At 32.3% G+C, this 25,233-nt stretch overlaps 1 protein-coding gene across 1 annotated transcript in view; it reads left to right on the top strand.

Annotated features, from left to right (window-relative positions):
- The window catches only part of LOC140058947 (plasma membrane calcium-transporting ATPase 2-like), a 34,316-nt gene extending 10,237 nt beyond the window's left edge, over nt 1-24,079 (top strand). Inside the window, exons 2-17 of the mRNA XM_072104742.1 lie at nt 2,009-2,259; nt 4,474-4,659; nt 6,780-7,007; nt 7,936-8,058; nt 9,190-9,264; nt 10,602-10,943; nt 11,866-12,068; nt 13,303-13,587; nt 13,901-14,139; nt 14,504-14,735; nt 14,862-15,041; nt 16,260-16,427; nt 16,768-16,959; nt 17,857-18,070; nt 18,725-18,945; nt 19,799-24,079. Coding sequence (XP_071960843.1) covers nt 2,079-2,259; nt 4,474-4,659; nt 6,780-7,007; nt 7,936-8,058; nt 9,190-9,264; nt 10,602-10,943; nt 11,866-12,068; nt 13,303-13,587; nt 13,901-14,139; nt 14,504-14,735; nt 14,862-15,041; nt 16,260-16,427; nt 16,768-16,959; nt 17,857-18,070; nt 18,725-18,945; nt 19,799-20,032 — 3,303 coding nt within the window. The 5' untranslated portion in view covers nt 2,009-2,078 and the 3' untranslated portion in view covers nt 20,033-24,079. The remainder of the gene's footprint in view (nt 1-2,008; nt 2,260-4,473; nt 4,660-6,779; nt 7,008-7,935; nt 8,059-9,189; nt 9,265-10,601; nt 10,944-11,865; nt 12,069-13,302; nt 13,588-13,900; nt 14,140-14,503; nt 14,736-14,861; nt 15,042-16,259; nt 16,428-16,767; nt 16,960-17,856; nt 18,071-18,724; nt 18,946-19,798) is intronic.
- Nucleotides 24,080-25,233: the final 1,154 nt, after the last annotated feature.

The raw sequence follows: 25,233 nt of genomic DNA on the forward strand, positions 1-25,233 counted from the left end.
TGTGGTCCCTAAAAAGATAGTAATTATAATTTTAACAAAACAAACATTATAAGATGGGGTTCATAAATATATAAGCATATAAGCAAAACATCTGATATAATGGCACAATAATAATTTATCTATGTTTAATTTTGTAATATTGTTTCAATTCAGTTTTAAATTTAGATGTGTTGGAAATTTGTTTAATATAGTCAGGAAGGTTATTCCATTCTCTGATTGCATTAAAATAGAACGTATTACATTCTATGCCTTGGACTTTAGGTACAACAAAATTGAGTTTACTACCACGAGTGAAGTGACCATGTAAGTTATTAACTCTACGAAAGTTTTCGTTTAGGTATGAAGCACTTCTGCCCATAAATATTTTATGAACTTGGCTAATTTGCAAGAACTTTACTCGATATTTTACATTTAACAATCCATAATCGTCTAATTGATCAGCACCTATATGTCTTCTGGGTTCAACTCCTTTTATGAGTCTAACCATTTTGTTTTGAGCAATTTGTAGTTTTCTTTGGATAGCTTTACTGGTTCCACAGAACCAAGAAGATGCAGCATAATCAAAAACACATTGGATGAGAGCAGAGCATAATAGTTTACGATTCTTACAACTTAGTATCTTACGTTGGCGGTACATAAACTTAAGCCTATTATTAATTTTCTTAATGGTTTTACATGCATATTCAGAACACGTTAAATTTTGATCTATTTCAATACCCAGATACTTGACACAATTACTAGTGTTGATATTGTTACCATTTGTTGAGACATTAAAATTGTTAACATTTTTAGTTTTTCTCTTAGAACCAAATAGTATACACTCAGTTTTATCCAGGTTAATTGTTAACTTATTGTCTACAAGCCAATCACACAAGGAGTCTAGTGTTGACCCTAGCTTCTTAGAAATAATATCTGGATTTCTAGTGTACACGCTGGCTCGTTTGCACTGTAAAGAACCCAATGTATCTTTCGAAAGAGTAAAATAAAAAAATAATTAAATGAAAATGATATGAATCGAGAAAATTATTTGACAAAAACATTGTGAGTAAGCCCAGGAGCTGTGGTACATGATCTTAAAATACTGTATTTTGGATTCTGCTATTATGGGATTTACTTTGTGGTCTTTGAAGTACTTCCTGTTACGTTGTTTCATTGTCAATGTCTTCTTCTAATCGCGAATAGTTTTCAGAATATAGTATAAAGTTATTATTGTGTTGTTTATTGTAAATAAATCCCTAGTATGGACAGGTATGCCATGAGCCTATGGATGTGGAAAGGGGCACCGGTCTTCAAAGGCAGCACCCAGGCCTAAAAGTTATTTTAAAGCCTTCCAGCCAGCCTAATTTTAACACAGCATCCACACAGGAAACATTCTGGGATATCTGAAAGTAGGCCTATACTGTTTTGTATTTTCTCAACTATCACTAAAGGTCAAATGCAGCCTGCATAGGCTAGGTTGGTGGCAGCTGGAATTACCACTTGTACGACATCCCCCTTACTCCACCGATTTCAAAAATTAGAATGCATTAAATTGAATATCGTATTAAGTTCAGCACTTTATTTTAACATTTGCTGTAACATTAATTACTGATGAATTAATCACTGATCAAAGATTTAATTGGAACCTATGTCATATGTGAGGTCAAATACAAATTTAAAAGTTCAAAAGTAGTTGCAATTAAGAGAAGATGTTCAAATTGCTTGCTATATGATTTTGATTATGCTTGCTTTAATATTTCTGGTTTGAGTAAATAAGACTGATACTTCATGACACGTTCTTGAATTGCATTGTATGCAGTTATATAATTGAGTCCTGTTTTTTATTTTCAGCCCAAAATAATACACAGTATAAAAAAAATATTTATATACCAGAAAAGAAATGATTATTGCAAGACTTCCATTTTTCACTGTAAATCTTCCAATCTTCATGCAGTATTTCTTTAAAGACCTTTTTTTGTGGAACACAATTTCTCCAGTTTGGATTACATATCATTTTTGTATCTTTTAGTAGCTTCATAAATAAAAATGGTTTGATGGCACTGGCAGTTACTGTCAGAATATGATGAACTAGTTGCAAGATGCTGTCCAGTCAGGAGTCGTATGAGATGATGGCATCCAATTCCCAATTCCGTTTCACCAAAGAGCAGCTTAAAACGCTGATGCATGTCAAAGATGTTGCACGCGCTCTGCAAATATTCCAGCAGAAGTTTGGAGATGAAAAGATGTTATGTAGTGGATTGAATAGTAACAAGGATGACGGTAAAACATGTTTCTACTTTAAAAGTTATCATACAGTTTCACAAACAGGTGGCTTATAATAAAAATGATACAGTAGAAATAAAGGGACACATTGAATTGAGAATGTTCCCTTAATATGGATCTCCCAAAGTGTGTTTTTAAGTTTTATAATTTAATAACCTGTGTTTTCGTCTTGATGCAAGGCATGAACAAAAGTGCTCAATACAATAGCAGAGAAAAATAGATAAATGTTTTTTTCGATGAAAGGGGAAAAGTCAGGTTAATTAGACCTATTTACCATGACCTTTTTGCTCCTAGTTTTAGTAAGAAAATGGCGATTCATTTGAACCCTCAGTTTCAATGTTCCTTTTAGTTGAAATTCAGAAAATAATGAAAACATATTTAAAATCCTATCTTGATATTATCTTTTCAATTTTACTTACTTAAAATTATACATTTTATTGCTTTATGGATATTTCAGTATTATTTAGAAACAAAATGTTAACTTACATGAAACAGATTGAGATATAACATAACAAAATGCAATTTCAACTTTTATCTAAGGGCCTGTTCATGCCTATGTACTGTGTGCTTTTGTATCGTACACGCCGTGCAGCTCCATATATATAATAGGACTGTACCAGAAAAAGATTAGTGGAAGCCACCTCTTACGACACTGATCTTTCGTTCGTTATGATAACTTGCGTTACAAGATTAGTGAACAATGGTTATGATACGAATGTCATGCATCAACGGTCCTACAACCAATCAAATTTGCTCTTGCATACCAGATGGTTGCAAGTCTGAAGACTGTTTAATATGATGCTAATTATAATATAACATTGTTTGCCATACTAAAGTATAAACTCCATGAATGTCAACATACCCTAAATTAATTGGGCTGTTTTAAGTGCATGTAATTACTGTCAATTATTTAATTAAAAGAAATCTATTTTAACGACTTGTAAAATGAGATTCCATTAGATAGGTTGGGCCTACACAGCCAGCATAATTGTCTGTAAAATTAATTTAATTGGTCAATTTTATTGGTAATTGCTAATTGTTTCGGTTAATTGCATTGAGAATTCTCAATACCTTTTTGCTTATTACGTATAATATTGTTGATTCCCATCATTGCTCATCAATTGAAAAGCTAGATTTGTCGCTCGGACTTTACTAACAAAATAAATGTGAATTTTTGCCAATAACCAAATCTAAAATTTAAAAAAAAATTTTTTGTTGGGCAACAAAAAATGTTCTCTTTTATAAATAACTGAGGTTCAACGGTAGCACATGCTTCTATTTTGTAGGAGAATTCAATTCAGTTTTCACTTTCATTGAAAAAATGTATATTTTTGCTAATTGTGATGTCTGTGATGTTAGCTATGAGTGCGACTTATTATAGGTCTGACTAGTAATAAAGCAATATCAACAACATCATTATGTGTTTTAATTGCTCACCTGCGCTGTCTGCAGGAGTTTCGCCTCTGTCTGAATGAATCTGATCAACATTCTATTTTACCATTTCAGTTTTATGTACATTATTGATGTTGTAGGAGCTTTAGACATATACGTCGCTGTCAATAAATATTTGTTTAAAGTACATTTTAACCAAATCCAGATTGCTTTTTTTTTTGGTGAAATACTACAAACAACAAAAGTGTATTTAATTAATCTTGAAGTAAATTGAAGTATCTACTTAAAATAGCGACATCCTTCTATCAATCTTGTCAAAACAATGCAAAGTCAATTTTTGTTGTTTGACACATTTACTGTTAGTGATTGGTATTGTTGTACAAGGACCATGTTAACATATTTTACTTCAGTTACTGCAGTACCTACATTTTGTTTACTAAACACTTCTTTATGATATTTTTCTGGAGATAATCATACACAATGTTTGTGACTCGTAAACTTCTATATACAGTAATGTACAACAGTGTATGATTTAATCAAATATGTTTCTGTATCTTTGTTACTAGAATTTAATTGTTTACACCATATGTTTTTCTTAAATTTGGATTTTACACTGGCAGTTAATAAAATTTAAGAGTTTCACAAAATCTACAAACTTTTCAACAGCAAACACAAACCAATATATCTCACATTAAAGTAAATTTTGTAAATAAATCTTCCAGATTCCCTGAAAATGCCATCTTCTGTAAGTTTTCTCCTTTTAATTCCAAAAATAGTATAATGTAAAATAAAAATGTATTTATTTTTTGTTAACTTTAGGTATACATGAAACAGACGCACATTTGCATAGGGAGAGATTCGGAGAAAACATACGTAAAACCGAAAGAGCTAGAACAAGCATTTCAAATTTAATAGTTACGACATTGTTTGAAAATTGGGCATTAGTCTGTGTTTTTATTCTAAGTCTGTTGTCATTTGGTGTTTCATTTTTGCAGGAAAATGAAGGTAAGTATAACTTTTGAGCGCGTTTCCTTGCATACTGCTTTTAACCAAAATGTTATTCTTTATTTGAAAAACCCATTGTCTAACCAACAATTCTGACTATTTAAGTTTTTTTCCTATCCAATTTTTGGACATTTAAATGGCATATTCAACAACAAACATTTTTTAGGGGGACAATATATCTTTAAGTACAAAATAATATTATATCCTTAAGCTCTGTCTACACTATCAAACTTTATGTGACAAAACATGTGATGTGCCCATATATGGACATGATGATGTCATATCCGTACCATATTTTGGCGCATCACTACCATATTTGTCACATCACTAGTTTGATAGTTTAGACAGAGCTTTAAGAAGAATTGTATATGTTTCACAAATTGCTTACTATCCGCTTACCGCTGGTGTATGGCTTTGAGGCCAAAATATGTTTTTACATAGAAAATATATATAGGGATAACTCAGGCTTCCTTGCATACTGTACAATTACGTATTACAGTACATTCAACCCAAGAATAATGTATTCTGATTTGTTCCTGATTAAATTTTGAAATATTGATTGGATTTTGATAAGATTCTGCCAAAAAAGACAGACTATTATTCAGTGAAACAATACGTGGCTAGGCCATATTGTAGCTACGGTATGATGTTATGTGGTACGTTAAAGCTCGTGACCAGACTAGGATTAGAGCCTACAATACTAGCCTAGCGTGTAGGTGAAGAACGTTTGATGTAAACTCTATTTTGGATACATTTTTTTTCTCTTTTTATCATAATTAACCATAGAACTTTACATTATAAAACAAGGAATGGCTTGGTTTAATGTTTTTGAATCAATATATAATGCATTGATTTTTCCAAAATGTCAAATATTTCAGTGAATGTGTCTTTAAAGTTTGATATTGAATGTAATTGTAATAGAGGATAAAATACCCAATTTCTGTGGATATCTGTCTTCTGTTTCTGTTTGTGAAAATCACCAAACTAGTCATGATAAGATACTGTAAAATCCAGTAGAAGATTTGTAATTTCTTTGGATTTGTTTAAAGCAGAAGGCTTTTAGCCTCAAAGATAGTCTCTCCGCTGAAGCATATAGTTCATATTAATCAGAGTGTTTTGCTGAATATCAAATGCATGTCTTGTGGATGAATTAAATTAGCCACATGAATATTGAAATTAAGCATGCTTGTTTTTCCAGAGCTGTCAATGAGGTCAGTAACTGTAAAAAGTTCATTACGACATAAAAACCTTATTGCATAATGAAGTGATGTATAGCTGATAGTGTATTTAAACTAATATCCAAAATTTGAATTTGTTTTTTCTGTAAAATACTTATTACCAGAGTAATTTATTTACAGTGTTTATTTTGTAACCTGTGAGGTAGATTTCAAGCCATGTTTGACAAATTAATTGAATAATAAAAGCGTCTTCAGCAACACAGTCTAGTGGTAGTATTAAAGTGTGTTGTCTTGTGGATGAATTAAATTAGCCACATGAATATTTAAATTAAGCATGCTTGTTTTTCCAGAGCTGTCAATTAGGTCAGTAACTGTAAAAAGTTCATTACGACATAAAAACCTTATTGCATAATGAAGCAATGTATAGCTGATAGTGTATTTAAACTAATATCCAAAATTTGAATTTGTATTTTCTGTAAAATACTTATTACCAGAGTAATTTGTTTACAGTGTTTATTTTGTAACCTGTGAGGTAGATTTCAAGCCATGTGTGACAAATTAATTGAATAATAAAAGCGTCTTCAGCACACAGTCTCAGCACTATTTAAGTGTGGATATAAAAATACAAAATATTAAAAAATATAAAAAAATATATATAAAAGAGTTTATCCATCCTGTAATTGGCGAGTTTGGGCTCGGTTTGGATGCGTATGAAAACAAAAAAATATGTGCAGTATTGTGCTGTACTGTAATACAATTATTTTGTTCAATATGTTAAACTCAAAGATAAATGTTTCATTTTTTCCTTGTATGATACATTTCAAAATGGATAGTTAAAAAAAAACCATAAAATGATAACGTCAGTTCATCAAAACTATGTTAGGCTAAGCATATATAGTTGTAAATTTAATATAAGTTGTTTTCAAATTTGTTCTTTTTCAGATATATCAAGAGAATGGGCACTTTCCCTCACAAACATTATTTTAACCGTTATCATTCTATTTTTTGACATTGTACAAGACATCTTGTTGGAACGAATAGTGATTCTTATAAATCGCCTACTTAGAAAGGAGGCTCTAGCTGCAAAAGTGTTTGTTACGCGTAATGGGTTGCGTAAAGAGATTCCAGTTACAAAGCTTGTTGTTGGAGATGTAGTCTCATTGTACCGAGGTAAGTGAATAATCACATGGTTCAGACAAATCCCCCTTTTACTACGAACCCCCTTTAACTACAGCAAAATAAATACTACAGCCTGTACCCTGATTGTAAATTTAGTGAATTATTAAGTTTATTTTAATGACATTTAAAGTAGGTGTGAGTGATGTTTTCAATGAAAATTTGAAGTATATTTTCTTTGCTAGGCAACTTTTAAACATTTTCATATATTATTTCAACATCATCCATCATCTACCAATTTCACCCATGAGGGTTGATAAAATAAACTAGCCTAGGCCTAACTGTACATTTAAAAGCATCAAACACTACAAGGCATGATAAGAAAGACACAAGGGAAACTCATAATGATCTGAAGACTACCATAAATTCTAGTATTGATGAGTTATTTTTGTAACATGTTGTTGACAGCAAAGCCTGTACATTCAATGAAGATACATGGATAGAAATACTGTAATTATCAGTGCTGTGTACTGTTTGAGCACTGTGGGAGACTGTAAGGAAAGATGATTATCGTCACATCACCCTAGGCCTAGATTCATCTACTTAACTCATATTATTTATGTTGCACAAGCAGTAACAGAGGGAACTATGATGGCGTTGCTAACATTTTACAAATATGAGATATCGACCACCTTGAATTGTTTTCATTATTACTTATATTGTTATCACTATAAGCCTATATTTATATTTAAAGAACTGTATATCTGCTCAGTGGCATAATGCAGAGGCATGGGGCCCCTGTTTTAAACATTTTTTGACATATTCAGTGAATGCATGTTTCTCTTCTAGCCCCTGCTCAGGGGCTCTTGTAAGCCCGAGGCCCCTGGGTTTATGCTACAGCACTCATAGCCATTACTTACAGTAAGGTTAATGAGTATGCTATGTACAGTATTACTATGAATGTGTTGGCATTACATTGTAGGTGATGTTGTTCCAGCTGACGGAATAATGATATCAGCAAAGGATTTGGAAGTTAATGAGACTGCCCCTTTAAAGACAGGAGTAAAGATGAAAAAGAAAGAAACTGATCCATTTCTGTATGCAGGTAAGCTGTGTATTTCAAAAACTGCCCCTTTAAGGAGTGAGAATGAAAAAGAAATACTGTAGATACATTAATAATAATATAATTTGAAAAAACTGTCCCTTTAAGGACTAAGTATGAAAAAGAAATAGATGCATTAATAATAATAATATAATTTAGAAACTGTCCCTTTAAGGACAGGTGTAGATATGAAAAGAAATAGATACATTAATAATAATAATAATGTAATTTAGAAACTGTCCCTTTAAGGACTAAGTATGAAAAAGAAATAGATGCATTAATAATAATAATATAATTTAGAAACTGTCCCTTTAAAGACAGGTGTAGATATGAAAAGAAATAGATACATTTAATAATAATATAATTTAAAAACTGTCCCTTTAAGGAGTAAGTATGAAAAAGAAAAGATGCATTAATAATAATAATATAATTTAGAAACTGTCCCTTTAAAGACAGGTGTAGATATGAAAAGAAATAGATACATTTAATAATAATATAATTTAAAAACTGTCCCTTTAAGGAGTAAGTATGAAAAAGAAAAGATGCATTAATAATAATAATATAATTTAGAAACTGTCCCTTTAAAGACAGGTGTAGATATGACAAGAAATAGATACATTAATAATAATAATAATGTAATTTAAAATCTGGAGATAGAAGAGTATTAAGTATGGAAAGAAATACATTAGAATATGCAAGTAAGCTATGTCATTTAAAAACTTCCTCTTTAATGATAGGAGTAAATTTGAAAAAAAGAAAGAACCTATTGCTGTTTGTAAAAAGAAGAGAAAAAAGTATTTTTTTCTATATCCCAGTATGGAAAGAAATGTACTGACAAAAATTGTACACATTTCCCAAAATAGCATAATCAAAATTGTAAAAATGCTGTAATATTAAAATTGTTATACATTGTTATGTATAATTTTGGAAAAAGCATATTGTTGTTATATTCATCGACAAATGCTTCCATTTCGACACCCCGCTCATATTAAAATAAATATTCAGCATACGCCATTTTTCTTTAAAATCATGTGTTTTTTTTGACATTCACAACATTTAAACAAGCCAGATTGCTTGTTTTTCTCCATTTAATGCAATATATTCATTGTTGGAATTTTTACCTTTAAATTCTAGGATCTGTAGTGAGGAAGGGAAGTACGAAACTTGTCGTCACAGTTGTAGGCAAAAACACAGTAGGAGATTATGAAGGTCAGAATGATATGTTAAATTATGTTTCTAATGTAAAACAAATCATTTCACACAATATTTTTATTTCTTTCATAAAACACTTTTCCAAATGAAAAAAGATAAAATGAATGGTGCTTTCCAATTGTTTTAATTTCATACAGGTCCACTGGTCAATGCCGGGTCAGTAAAATTCATGATCCGGGTCTTGAAACTGCACGATCATTTTGCCCAGTCATTTTTGTTTACAGAAAACAGGGTTTGTTCTAAACTATTCTTCTTGGACAGTATAATTGAATTAGGGCCAGTTTAAACCTTTTTTGTTGGCCAGTAACATTTAATTTGGGCCATTAAAAAAACTATGGGTTGTTTTAAACCATTGTTGTTGGTGAGTAAAATTTAACTCAGGCTATTAAAAAAAATAAATTACTGGTCTAATTGTCCTGAGTTAAATTTAGCTTCAAGACCAGCCCTGGTTGTTATTTTTTGTTATGGCAGGAACATTTCATCAAGCTTTGTAAAGATCATGTGATGAGATGTTTTGTATCATCACATGACTTTTGCCACAGACAGCAGTAACATCGGGTTGAAATAACCTTGACAGTCTCTGAAGTGATCACATGAAAGTGTTGAGTGTTTCCTTTGCGCCGAAAAGGAAACAATCTACCAATAATAATAATACTACTATAAGAGACTTATAAATCATGATTATTAATGTTGAGTTAAATTTTAAAAAGGATTACTATTTGTTTTGATTTTCAGATGTATCTTTTTACTTTATATACAGTAACATATGGTAATTTTAACAGTCTTTAAGCTCAAAGTGATCATTTTAAAATGTTTTAAATCTTATATTTGAGTTGTATATTTTTATGTACTGCTCCTTAAAGCAATGACCTATCTTTTTATTTTTTTGGTTTATTTAACATAATAATGGCAATTTTAACATTTTTAATATATTCTTTTAAAGCGATCAATTTTAAATCGTAGTTTTAAATAATTTAGTGTAGGCCTTTTTTGTTTTTTCGTACGGTACTCAAACAACATAACAGGATTACCCATAAAGCTTGAAAGAATTAAAAACAGATTATTACAACAAAGTTTAACTTTGCTTTTAGTCTCACTATATACTGTACATTTAATAAGATGCGAATCTTTATAGCACGTTTTATACTCATTTGATGTTTTTATGCCTGTATTTGTATGTGTCCTGCACTATTATTACAATTATTGGATATGTGTTAGGATTGCTATGTGCTGTGTACAGTATTATGACAGTATAGTAGCCTATAATATAATTTGAATACTGACCTAAATGTCTATTATTCATAAACTATAATACTTGCTGTATTTCAAAATAGATGCCAAGTCTGTTGGAATTCCACGCATTGTAGTCCGTAGCATCTCAAGAAATTACGGTCGTCAAAATAATGATGACGATGATGGCCGCAAAAAGTTTAGGAAGCGTCGTCGAACACAACAAGCAACAATCGAGGAGGAAATTGAAACAAATGATAACTCGCCAGATAATGTTGATTCTGGAAGTAATGGCGTGCTAGATTCGCTAGATAGCAGAACCGGGGATGCCGTAAATTCTATACGAAACGAAACGGATTCGTTGATTCCTCCACAAGCTGAGTCTCGCAATAAAGCAGTGCTTACCTCAAAACTAAAGAAAATTACAAATATTACCAAATATATAGGTAAGATTAAAGGAATCATGTCAAAATGTTCTACTGCAGTTACTACATTTTTTTCCTGCAATAATGTATGATGTTAGGTTGTTTCAATGTATAGAAGTATTACCTACATATTCACTGTAATTAACAAAGTGTGTATGATTACCAAAAAGCTTGCTAAAGAATTTGCATAAACAGGTGTCAAGAGTAAAAAATATGTAATTCTACTGCTTATTTTGTCATTCCTACAATAACTTCGTGACTATAGCATGACATGGAGTTTTTGTTTCATGAAGAGACAATAACATTTACCCTTAGCTTACTTTCAGTTAATTAACACGGCTGTAATTAAACTACACTTTATAGTACAGTAATTAAATACTTTACAAGGGGTGCAAATAAAAAATCTAAAAGATTCAACTTAAAATTATGTTTTTTATGAAGCCCTGTACTTGACAACATTTTATGTTAATTGTTTTTATAAAACCACTGCACGGATAGTGTCACTTCATGGCGTCACTAACGATTTACACCACAAAAAACCCTATCGAACTAGTTTTCCTGCATCAGTGTTGAGGTCAATGTTCCACACACAGTAATCATACGACAGACACGGTTATGACTTAACGATCAACTTTTAATGAGTGCTGTAACTACAACAATAGAGAACAACAAATAGAAGTATGGCGGTAATAAGAAGCATAATACCAGACGTAACAGAATTGGCGCTGTAGTTAATATTAGAAGGTCTTGTCGGTCTAAATGTACCTAAAGTTTCACAAACAATATCGGACTTTCATCTCTTGTTGCCTTTCATTTACTGTTACAATTCAAATTAATCCATTCTGCAAAGCTGATAACATTTGCTCATTCAAAGTTTACTCATCGTACCATAAAACAGCTGAGTTTCAAAACATTAATAATTGTAATTTTCTATTGCACCTAGGTGTGTCTGTGGTGGTTGTATTTTTCCTATTATCCACAATTCGTTTTAGCATTGAAGTGTTTGTAAGACTACAACTTCATTGGACTTCGTATTACATAAAGGACTATGTAGAGTTTTTAATCATATCACTTATGTTGTATATATTTATCCGGCCAAGAAATCAAGTTTTAGTTGTTAAAAGAGCTATTGCACATTCCTTAAAGGTAAGTCTGTTTTCTTTATGTAAATAATTTGCTCTTGCAAAAACTTACCAGTTGAAAGTTTTCCAGATTTGTATCCTATCAGATAGCGAATCATGAAATACCTGCTGAAAATAGCTTGTGAACGTTTATATTTTCAGACTCCTGTAGCATATTTTTAAAAAGGTAACTACTGTACACAAATATTTTCATAAACTGCACAGTTTACTAGCAGTAATGTGTGCACTTTATTTTGATATTTTGCTAAAAAAAAAGTAAAGACAGAAAAGATAGCTATTGTATTTGTTTTAAACCCTTTTATTGATAATAAACTTTGAGTTGTTGAGTTGTAGATTCCAAAAAGGTGAAACCCTATTTTCACAAAGATAGTGATTTTGAAGTAAAAGTACATCAATAGCGACATCAATTAGCCAAATTAGGTCACATTATAGTTTTTACTATAAGAGCTTTGAATTTGGGATAGTAAATGAAAGATACAAAAAAAAAGTTAGCAGACCATGACAGATGTGTAATGTGTCTTTAGATTTAAAAAAAAGGAGTAACAGCTAGCCTACTAGGACCTACTTCTTGACATTGCAAGCTGTGCTCTGGTTGGTTTGAAAACGAACTTTACATCAACAGATCTCTATAGTATAGAGGCCTATTGGGCTTACATGCATTCAGATTAGTCTGTCAGTAAAGCGTGGTTCCCACAAGGGACGCAACATAGCTCAACCTACGCAATGTAAGAAAATACCCTTTCCATAATTGGGTTTGCCTCCGTCTGTCTCAAAATCAAACCTGCTTTGTTGCATGTCAATGTTAGTTGTCATAGACTTTGACATGCATACTTGCTTTTGTTTGCAGCACCTGCATTGTCAGTTCCCACTTGTGATTACAAAATATAGCACTTTGCGTCTATATGCTGCATTGCGTTCTAGTGAGAACCACACTTAAATTACTGTGTCATTCATTTACTGTACCACAAACAAAGGACTCTTCTGTACTTGGTAGCTAAACTCAATTTCAATGTTAATAAATGTGCTAACTTATATTTGGATATAGAATAGCAATCACGCAAGGCGTCACAGATTCTGTATGTTATTGTATGTGGCCTATAATACAGTGCTATTTTGATTCGCTGCGAAGCTGTTGATTTGTGGTATACAGAGTCAAAGTACATCGTAGTGCATTAGATTGTTATATACAGTACATTAAATTAAGGTATTCCTTATGTACTGTATATGTCTATTTACAGGGGATGTTGGAAGACAATTTATTATTTCGCAACCAAGATGCATGTGAGCTAATGGGTAACATCACATGTATTTGTAGCAATAAGACGGGTGTGCTAACACAAAGCAATATGGAGGTTAAAAAATGTTACATCGCTGACAGACTGCATGACTTTGAGAAAAGACAGAGTATGTCCGAAACAATTGGACCTTGCGCCAACAGATATCTTGGAAAAATTAACCAAGAAATCATGAAGCTTCTTCAAGAAAGTATTGCAGTTAACAGTGAATATGCCACGCAGATATATGTAAGTGATGTGAGGGTAGTATAACTATATATTGCATCATTACAATTTATTTAATATTTTGAAGGTCTAACAGTATATATAACACATGCTATCAAGCACAAGTAATTGAAAAGTAAAATGACATGTTGTAAACTGGTTTTAACTGGTACTTGTTGACTTTAATCTGGAAATGTTTTAATACTTAACTTACTAGTTTACATCAGTTATTGTATCATTAAACTAGTTACTGCAATTAACTGGCTTTAACTGGAATTTTCTTATTGGTTTTTTAAACTGGCACCTCTAGAACATTTTTTTCATAATTTTTTTTTAGCAAATTGGAAACAAATTGCATCAAGTTGGAGACCAAACTGACTGTGCATTGTTAAACTTTATCGGTGAGATCTGCTACAGGACCCTTCGTAATAAATGGCCAGAAGAAAGACTGGAACAAGCCTACACCTTTGATTCGAATAGTAGATTCATGGGTACATTTATCGAAACAGAGGATGCAAATGCTGAACCAATATGGCGACTGTATGTTAAAGGCGCTGTTGAAATTATATTCAATAGGTATTCCATTCAATCTTATATAGCTTTAATAGCACACCCATTAAGTATATCCTTGTTATTTGATGGGTTAATTTCATATTATTATAACATTGGTTATTTTGTTCTATTCAACAGTAACATTTCTATCCAATGGTTCTATTCAACAACAAGCTCATGACAATTTTTTATTGTACAATGGTATATGTTGATAAAAAATATTGCAATGAAATCCAACCAGTTCTAGCCTTTGACAAATGATTGATAGCAAATTGTTGTGTTGATAAACAAATAAAAACCAAAATAAATGATTCAATAAAGAATATCATGTGTTCATTGAATGGAGAGATTATTTTCATTCATTGACATTTTCAAATCTATTTTCCAGTTGTTCTTACATTTTGGATGCTGAAGGACAATCTCAAGAGTTGACCAGTGAGCTGCGTGATGAGTTGAAGACAACGTTTAAAGAGATGTCGTTACCAGGGTTGCGGATGGTGTGTCTAGCCTATAGAGACTTCGCACAAAAACCGAGTTTGAAGTATTCTACCAAATATGACAATGTGTCGCATTTGACGTTTATTTCTGTTATTGCTCTGTCTAATCCAGTCAGAAATAACGTAAGTATAGAGATAAAAAGACTTTATCACTTTAATATATTCACTATGAGGTAGAATTTAAATATTTTAATATCAAATTAATTATCTTTACAATAAAATTGATCAAATGTATGTTTTTTAACACAGTCCAGATCTGCAGTTGAGTCTTGCCAAGATGGAGGTATCAATGTTAGAATGCTCACTGGTGATGATATGAATGCAGCACATGATGTTGCTGTGGATACAGGTATACTAAATGTAAAGACAGATGACTTGGCGATGGAAAGCCGTGATTTTAATCAAAGTTTATCACAATCAAGAGGCAAGGTATAAGATTCTGTTCATTAACATATTAGTATTAAATGTATATTTACTTTTATTGAGAGAAATAATGTTGCTTGAGATGGTATACAAAGTATTTTTTTATGGATATTCTTTAATTTCAAATTTTATTTATTTATTTATTTTACAACCACTTTCATTGTTTTGTCAATCATCTCTCAAGTTTAAAATCATCATCCACCATCATCAAAAGCACCATCATCACTAACACCACCATCATCATCATCATCATCACCAACACCACCATCATCATCATTAACTGCCTTATCACCAGCATCAACATCAATAACACCATCATCATCACCTACCACCACCATCATCACCTACCACCATCACCATCATTTGCATCTACACCATCACCGTCATTACCACCTACCACCATCATCATCACCTACCACCATCATCCTCACCTACCACCATCATCAACACCACCGTCATCATCAACACCACCGTCATCATCATCACCAACACCATCATCATTATCATTAACTGCGTTATCACCAGCATCAACATCAATAACACCATTACTATCATCAGCACCTACCACCACCATCCTCACCTACCACCATCATTACCACCTACCACCATCATCATCACCTACCACCATCATCCTCACCTATCACCATTATCCTCACCTACCATTATCATCACCTACCACCACCATCAGCAGCACCTACCACCACCATCAGCACCTACCACCGCCATGATAACCTACCACCATCATCATCATCATCACCTACCCCTATCATCATCACCTACCACCATCATCACCTACCATAATCATCATCATCATCACCACCTACCATCACCATCAGCACCTACCACCATCATCATCACCTACCACCATCATGACCTACCACCATCATCATCATGACCTACCACCATCACCATCATTAGCACCTACCACTATAATCATCACCTACCACTATCATCAACACCACCATCACTATCACCACCATCATCAACACCACCTCCATCAACATCACCACTACCACCTTCATCATCATCATAAGCAGCAGCAACTACCCACCATCATTGTCATCATTACCACTTGCAACACCCTCATTTCAACAACTGCATCACTAACACTACCTGCATCACCACCAACTTCATTATCATCATCAGCACTGGTATCACCATCACAACTTATATCACCGCCATTACCAACCCCACCTACATCACCGATATTCTGCTTTCATTCAGTACAATATCATGCAGCGATTAAAGGTTCTTTCAAGAGCTCACTTTGATGACAAGGAGTGCATAGTGGGGTGTGTAACTGGTGCTAGCAGACGTGAGGTGTTAGCTGTAACAGGACGTCGCAGTAAAGAGGCTGCTCTCTTTGAAAAATCACACATTGGTCTAGCAATGGTAAGACACTATTACTTAATCAAAGGTTCAGTAGATGCTAAATTTTGACAACTTAAGGTATAGTACATACTGAATGCACATTTGTATGTATATTAATATTAGTTATGACCTTGTATTCAGGTCAGTAATCAGATCCTCCAATTAGATTAGAGCTTGCTTGCTTACAATCCCACATCCTCTCTCACAGAGTACCATGATTTTTATTTAAATAAGAAAACCGTTGCCGCTGTGGTACAAAGCTTTGCTTCACCTGATTAAGGATCAGTTATGTTTTAAACCATTGATTATTGCGCTATATTTGAATATATTAGAGTGATATTCTTAATAATTATGTTAACAGGGTACCACTGCAACACTAGATGCCAAGGGGGCAGCAGATATAATCCTGCAAGATGACAGCTTCCATAGCATCAAGCAAGCTGTCATGTGGGGGCGCCATATTTGGGATTCAACAGCAAAATACTTGCAGTACCAACTCTCATTGGCATTTTCCCTTGTGTTGGCGGTAATAATAGGTATAGCATGTTCAACAGTAAGTATATCTAATTATTTACAGTAAAACTCATACGTTGCATTCATATACAGTACACTTTACGATGGCAAAATAAAAGGATTTATGTGGTCAACTTGAAGATAATCTTTAAGGGGACAAAGAACTTATAACACAAGAATCTCCTGTCTGTCAATTATGCATTGAAAATAACATGGTTATAAAGGTTACACAGGGCACCGCCATTCTGACAGCGCCCTCACCAAAATATAAAGGTAAAACACTAATATTCCTGTAGAGATCTCCATGACAAGGATATGAAACTTGCACATGCATTCCGGAGCTGAAACGTCCCTGGGCAAAAAAGGCCTAAATGCATACTCTTCGAATACACAGACATATTTAGGGCGCACTACTCCATGATTAAAAATATTGCCATCTATTGACATTCTATTCTACAATGCCTTTTGAAATGTTACCTGTTTTTGATGGACAGGATATTTATGTGTTATATTGTAGGTATTTTGGCCATATAGATATTCTGTTGTAACATCCAGTAACTATCTCAATTGTCTTATTAATAGAGGCTTAAATCAATCTCATACTCTAAAACCTTAGATTATTTGAAAGGAGTTTTGATGTACAATATTACATTAAAAACAATGCCTAAATATTTCAACCTCAGAACAATATATATAGTGCTAGGTTGTGAAACATATTATTACCCCGGTCATTTTTGGATCAGACACGTATGGAAAAAAAATACAGTTAGTAGTCAGCGCAAATTTTTACCTTACCAGGTAAAGTGACTTGCCTAAAGATACAACCACGCTCTCACGATCAGTAGTCCAACGTTCAACAAACTCCTCATACTGTAAATCTATACAAACAGCAAAATAAAAGAAGCATCTGTTGAAACGTGTTCATGTTTTTATTTAGGGAACACCATTGAAATCTTGTCACCTTCTTTGGCTTTACTTCATCATCAACTGCGCTGTGATTATCATTTTAATGAGAGAAACCCCGAGTCAATCAGCCATGCAACGTGTGTCGCAAGGCTGGTATAAGCCATTGTTGTCTCGTATCAAACTACGTTTTATAATCGGACATGGTGTTTATCAGCTTCTTGTTATCTTGATTATTTATTTACGTGGTAAGAATAATTTGGTTTCTTTTTTGTTGATTAAAGATGTATTGTCTCCCTGAAAAATAATGTTTTACTTTTTTTTGTTGCATATGCCATTTTAATGTCACAATGGCTATCCACTTTGACCAAAAATTGGATCTAAACCAAATTTATTTACCTGAAAAAACTTTAATTTAGAGCAAAAAATTACTGCTGCCAGCCAATGGATTTTTGGTTGAATTTAACCATTTATTATATTATTTTATAAGTGAGAACATTATTTTTTTTTTCATTTTTTTTCTACGGAAGTGATTAACTTTATTAAAACTACAAAATAACCTATTCAAAGTCTGATTTAATTAATCTTCATTTTTCATGTTTTTGGGGGACAATATATCTTTAAATGAATTGCCAATTCAACTTCAGTTCAGTAAGCGCTAGTTAATTATAAGACTAAACATGTTGCTGTTATGGTGCTAATTATAACGACCTTGATTACAACCCTGAGAGGTTGAAAACTCATCTTTTTTCTAATTTATATTTTGTTACATTTTTATCTTAATGTGCTCTTATCAGTTTGGAAAAGTGCTTAGCAATTTGTTATTAATTCCTAATATACAATTAATCACAAAGAAATAAGTTGCGTTAAATCGTTCCTATTAATATTTTTTTTGTTTACAGGGGATAATGAAATGTTATTTGATATCGATAATGGACAGACAACAGGTGTTCGTTCTGCTGCTTCCGTACACATGACACTAGTTTTCAACGTGACCGTTCTTATGACAGTTGTCAACGCATTCAACACGAGGAAGGTGTACGGTGAAAGAAACATTGTAGCTGAGACTGAGGGCAGCCAAATAAAATGGATTATATTCTTTTTTATATCAATTTCATTTCAAGTAAGTTCAGTATTAAAGGGTAGCTCCGTGTTAAAAATATCTAGTGTTTATAATAAAATATTTGCAACATCTAATATAAAAAACCCACTTTATTTTTGACAGCAGAATGATCAAAATAAGCCTTTTCTTTCAAAAGTGGCGCTTTAAAAAAAGCACTTATTTCCTAATGCATGTTCTGTTTCACTGTTCTCAGAAACTTAAGTGAGGTTATAATAAATGTGGTTTCAAAAGTTTATATTTAAAAAATAAACAATAGGAGTTTTTAACTGGGAGCTACCCTTAATAATTACATGTGAAGGCATTTTTCAGTTTTATGTCAGCTAACCAGATGAATGGTCCCAGGACGGGAAACGCTACCCCTACCCCTACTTTTCCGAAAGGTTCTCTGGGTTCTTTAAAGTGCACATGATCTAGATGTGTACACTCGACCTCCTGTTTTAATCCGAGAAGACTTGTTCTAATTTACGATCCAATAATAAGATGCTTTTATTTCAACCGAAATCTCATCACTCGTTTGGAAATCGTGCTTTTTCTATTAATGCTCCACGTCTATGGAATGACATTCCTGAATGGATTAGGCATTACCATACAATTAATTCTTTTCAAAAATCATTAAAATCATACCTTTTTGCTGAGGCATATGGTATTAATGAAGCATAAAGAAACAGTGTTGTGATTAGCGCCTTGAGCACTTTTAGTGGGTATGTGCGCTATATAAATTGCTATATTATTATTATTATACAATGTAAGGAGTGCCTTGAACCTGTGCCGATTGTATTTATATATGGTCAGCCACTCAATTGTATGTTTTTTAAAACAAAGGAATATAATTAAAGCTATTTTCTCTTTACAGATTGTATTCATAGAGTTATTTCAGTCGCCATTCAACACAACTTCACTTCATTTATCCGAGTGGATATGGTGCTTTGCTATTGCATTATCGACGCTTCTTTGGCATCAAGTAATCATTTCTATTCCAACATCAAGAAACGCAATAACGCCAACAAAACAAAATGGGACTGGATTGAGTAGGAGTGTTCGGTTTACCAGGGAGATGGAAGGTCCAGAAGTTGAAGTCCATGTTTAATTTACATGTTGGCATGTATAGTAAATAATTTGTTAATGATTGTGTAAAGAGTTTAGAAGAAACTTGGGCATTTCCAACACAATTTACACTATCAACTTGGAGAGAAACACCATGTTTATTTGGAGGTTACCCCCATTTGCAGTACCAACAAAATTGTGAGGTGAAGTTACTCCGGGGGTTATCCATCTAATCACACTAGTCTTGTGAAATATAAACACATCTATAAACAGACTTAATTTTTGGTTTCTCTTTGTGTAGAAAAACATGAATGAATTTAGAAAATACAATTAGGTTACTTAAAGACAGAACACATTTAAGAAGTGATGTTTCAATTAATTTTCATGATTTTACATAATATTCAGTTTATAAAGGTTCAAAATACTCCAGTCCAAACAATCTTTATTGAAAAGTATACAGATGTATGCTAATTTTTGTAATTTGTTAATGCCCTGAATTTGACAGCAAAACAAAGTTTGACGCTTCAGTGATTTCTCAGAAGTTAAGCTACATTGGGCCCGGTTGCGTTCTAAATGGAAGACCATCTCGAAATATCGTGTTGGGTGCAGTGATGTATAGATTGAGAGCATGTGGTGTGTGTTGTGTTGTTGAGTCTATGCATACTCATCACATTGCATGTGTTCTTAAAGACACTTGCGTTTGCCTTCCACTACCCAGAGTGTACAAATGGGTACCTGCACAACTGGGCTGATTACTGCAATGTTATGGAAAAATGTTTCCATACATAGTTGATCAAAATAACCAGGGTAATAATGTGAAAATGTCATTTCAACATAAAGATATATATACAGTATATGAAATTTGCACTATATAAATGAATACATTATTATTATTGACTCATAAGGTCCCAAATTATTGCTACTACATTCTCAAAAACATACATTCCTGAAAATTCATTTTAAAAGAGTATTGCTTTCTATGAGATTTCCAAATTGTATATAATATACATTTGTCCATGATTTTGTGTGCTGCAAGTATTTTGTGTGATTTTTTTTTCTACTGAGTGAGGTGTTTTTTTTTATGCATGTATCATTTGTTGTTCCACGAAATGTTTAGAAAAAGTAATGTATTTTGTTGATCATTCAGATTCCAAATTCTTCAAAATGTTATCAAATTTTTATAAATTTCAATACATGCTTACAACCTTACCTTATTAAATGAAATAAGGAGGCATAGTTTTTATGTGCGAGTCATATGTTCGTTTACAAGTGTTGAGTGTTGGGGCTTGAAACAATGTGGTAAGGAAAGGTAATTCACTGTGTATCATAGAAAGAAGCTCTACTAAAGGTATTAACTGAGATTTACATAACTTAAAGACCCCTTCCCTGCAATTTTGGACGTTTTTTGGAAAATAATACATATATATCACTTTAAAAACATTAAACCATGTCATTCCTTGTCTTAAATGTACGTTTTATGGTAAATTATGATAAAAAGTGAGAAACAATGCACTACCTAAGTAGCTCGCGGCGATCGACCTCTCGTGGACGGTCTTAGGCCTAGCCTAGCTAGGCTTAGTTTTGTAGGCCTAGCTGGTAAACATCGGTAACATACGAACATCGTACGCTACCTATATACCTAGCCTGACGTTGTATAGTTGCTGCATTAATTGTCTTTCTATTTTTGCCAGACTCCGTTGATACAAATTGGGGAAAACCCGGTATTTTCGCTGAAAAGTTAGGAGTCTTCCATTTGTTTTGGCCTCACGATCGATCGAAAAGTGGGCGAATTACAGGTGAAAAACAAAAATACCCATCCGCGCGCAATGCATTTTGGGATTTATAGCGGGCCGCTATAATTATTAGAATCGACTTATTTTTCACATTTTTAACCGTTTAAAGACGAAAAAAGTTATCGCAATAGGACCATATAGTATTATTTTTACATTAAATATAGTTTGTGATCTTAAATTAGATCTAAAAAACGTAGGGAATGGGGCTTTAAAAGGATGACCTCTGACCAATGTAGCTTTTGTGCAGTTACTGTGTGCTAACTGATCAAAATGTGTGGTAAATGATGTCGAGGTGCTAATTATAACATAAAATAAATTTATTTAGTGAATAAAGCAGAATATGTAGATTCAGTACAACAAGTGTGTTTATGATGCAGTAGGCCTACTATGTTACATATATCTGTTACGCATGAACGATTGTGACCTTTGGTAAGCCACCTGAGTAGGTGACATAAGTGCATCGTTTTCTATAAAAATTACAAGAGCTTATAAAATAACACATAGTTAATTCTCAATACAAAGGTATAACTTAATAATTGGTCAGTTCCTTCCAGATATGACCTTCATATACAGACTTTAATTTCTGCGTGCATATCTTTATTTTATTAATTTTATACAGTACATATATAAATATACAGTATATATTCTAAAACTTAATGACATTCTGGTGTTCAGCTGGTATTGTAGATTTTTATTATTTTTTCATTCGAAAAGTTGTATATTTTATAGACGTTAATTTAATTTGACATTGTTTTCAGGTTGCAATAATTGGTTTTTTGGCATGTTTGACGTCATCGGAATACATTTGCGCATGCGTAATATCATTCATAATGTTTATCGAGTCAAGCAGTGTCGAGCATATAAAGACTATAATTGGACAATAAACTATTGACCAATCAGAAGCGTAACAATGGCTCCCCATACTGAAATTTCATTTGATTTATTAACATTTATGGACTATATGCTATTAGTATCAACTTTGGTTGCTACATCTATCAAATATTTCAGGTAGACTAGGCTTCATTGGAATCGAAAATTCTTAATGCCTGCAAGTACCTGCTATGGGGTATGTTTGGTATGCGTAAAAGTCCAGCGTAAAGCTTGGTTCCCACTATGACGCAAGGACGTAAATGCAACGCAAGCGTGTTGACCAATGACAAGCGACATTCGAATAAATCCATCGTTTGTGATTGGTCAAATCCCTTACGTTGCGTTACGTACTTGTGTTGCGTCTCTAGTGGGAACCAAGCATAAAGGACATTTTTTGTGAAGGCCATACGTGCTTAACATTTCTGTATTACTACTCTTCATTGTTTTATGGGAGAATTCTAAACCTTTTCCGTCCATGTATTGCCACTCCTTTTTTTCTTCCAAATTCGATTGAATTTCAAGTACCAAAGTAGACATCTTAAGCTTGGTTCTCTAGCTAAAGAGCAACGCAGTGATGTAACGCGTCGCAAGAGAATTGACAAATGGCAGGCGACAGTTCGAATAATCCATCTGATGTGGTTGGTTGGTAAAAATCACTTACGCTGCCCTTATGCTGTTGCGTGGGAACCAAGCTTTATGATTTCTAAAATAGTATATTTTTCTTTTCAAACTTTGCATTTACTCATGTATTTCTCTACTTTAGATTCCTTGGTAAATTTAAAACCTTTTAGACTAGAACGTTTTTGCCGTACTTACCACAGTGTTTTATAGTTATTTACATTTTTTCACATATTTTAATCTTTTTATAAATGACTCCCACTTAATGCTTTCTAGGAATAACTACTTAATACACAGTATTAACTTATTATAAAGAAAATTTACCGTAGATATTTAAAAAAAACGGTAAATCCTTGGTAAATATTATAATTTTGACCGTTTTTGCCATACTTGCCTCAATGTTGTTTTATAGTACTTTTGTAGCTTACGCCACCTTTATTAAACTCGTATTTTATATCTGTATACATATTTTATAATAATAATATGCTTTCCCTTTTAATATCATTACAAATATATTCTATACAGTTATTATTTTAAGGCATCTAGTTATAGTTTACATTATTATCTTAACATTATTATCTATTTATTATTTTTTTCCTTTTCTAATTTTTAACATAATTTCAAAGTTTTTAAAATTTGATGAAGTTGGAATATAATATGAAATAATAATGAAACATTTTGACACACAAAATGTATAAAATATAAAATCATCTATTGTTACAATGTTTAAATATTACATATTTAAATTGTATTACTATTAAAAATAAAGATTTGCATAGAGATTATTAAAGGTACATACATTTTGAGAAAAATAAGTACAGTTGTTATATTTAGAATTATATACAGATTAAGTATTAAGTATAATAGGTTGAATTAAGAATTATAATTAACACCTATAGAGTTTATTTAATATAGTACAGTATAGAAATTATTTATCGTCAAGTTTAGTAAATGTTTAATTGTTTAGATATACCTAATATTACAATAAAAGATATTGGTATAATAGTTTTAAAAATTAAATTAAAACTTAATATGTAATATATTATTTTATTCTTGATCATGTGATAATTTAATGTATATAATTAATTTCAAGGCAGTAATTTTTTTTTTAATCATTTGTAAAAAAAAGTGATATTCAAAATTTTAAAAAAGGAAAACAATACCAAAAATACACTATATCAAATATTTTTTAAAGTTCAAATGTGAAGCATGTTTGTGTAAATAATTTGTTTTTAAAAGCTGAAATTGATTAAAATGTAACTCGCCTTTGTATCGGTGAACAAAAGTGGATCAAAGATTAAGCTGCTATTTATACAATTCTTTGCTGATTCGATGTGCTGAATTGATGCTAACGTTAGTGAGAATTTACAGATAACAAAAATAATTCTGCCATTTGGTACCTCACTTGGCAATGGTGTTATGGTGCGACTCTGCAACAAATCTTGTTCAATGGTTTATGGCTAGTGATAGTTTTAGAGTACAGAAACTATAAACTGCCCAAATCCTCTCGTTGCGATTACGGTATTATAATGCGATGGTTGTTTTGGTTATTGTGTAATACATACAGGTGATTCATTGAAGGCAGCTGTGTGATTATATTTATACAGTGTTGTAGTACTTCCAACAAACCTCTTAATTTTCCATTTTCAGTATTTTAAATGAGATTCAATTTGTATTATATTTTTGTATTTGTTTAAACAAGTTTGTAAATTATTCATTTGAGATGGAAGATATTGGAACCTGAGAGCATCGTGCATAGGAAGGGAAACTGGTTTCTAGTTTACTTTGGGACCGGCACCACATACTTAATACAAATTGTGTTGTTGAAACTCGCGTTCAATTTTGGATTTGTTGTTTAGCATTACCTTTGAATCAAAATCACCAATGAAACAAAATGTTGCTAAAGGTCCATTTTTCATGTAAATCTCTGTTACGTATAATGAAGCATGAACTTTGACTAATC

Source organism: Antedon mediterranea, chromosome 9 (genome assembly GCF_964355755.1).
Source record: "Antedon mediterranea chromosome 9, ecAntMedi1.1, whole genome shotgun sequence".
In the NCBI taxonomy this organism is placed as follows: Eukaryota; Metazoa; Echinodermata; class Crinoidea; order Comatulida; family Antedonidae; genus Antedon; species Antedon mediterranea.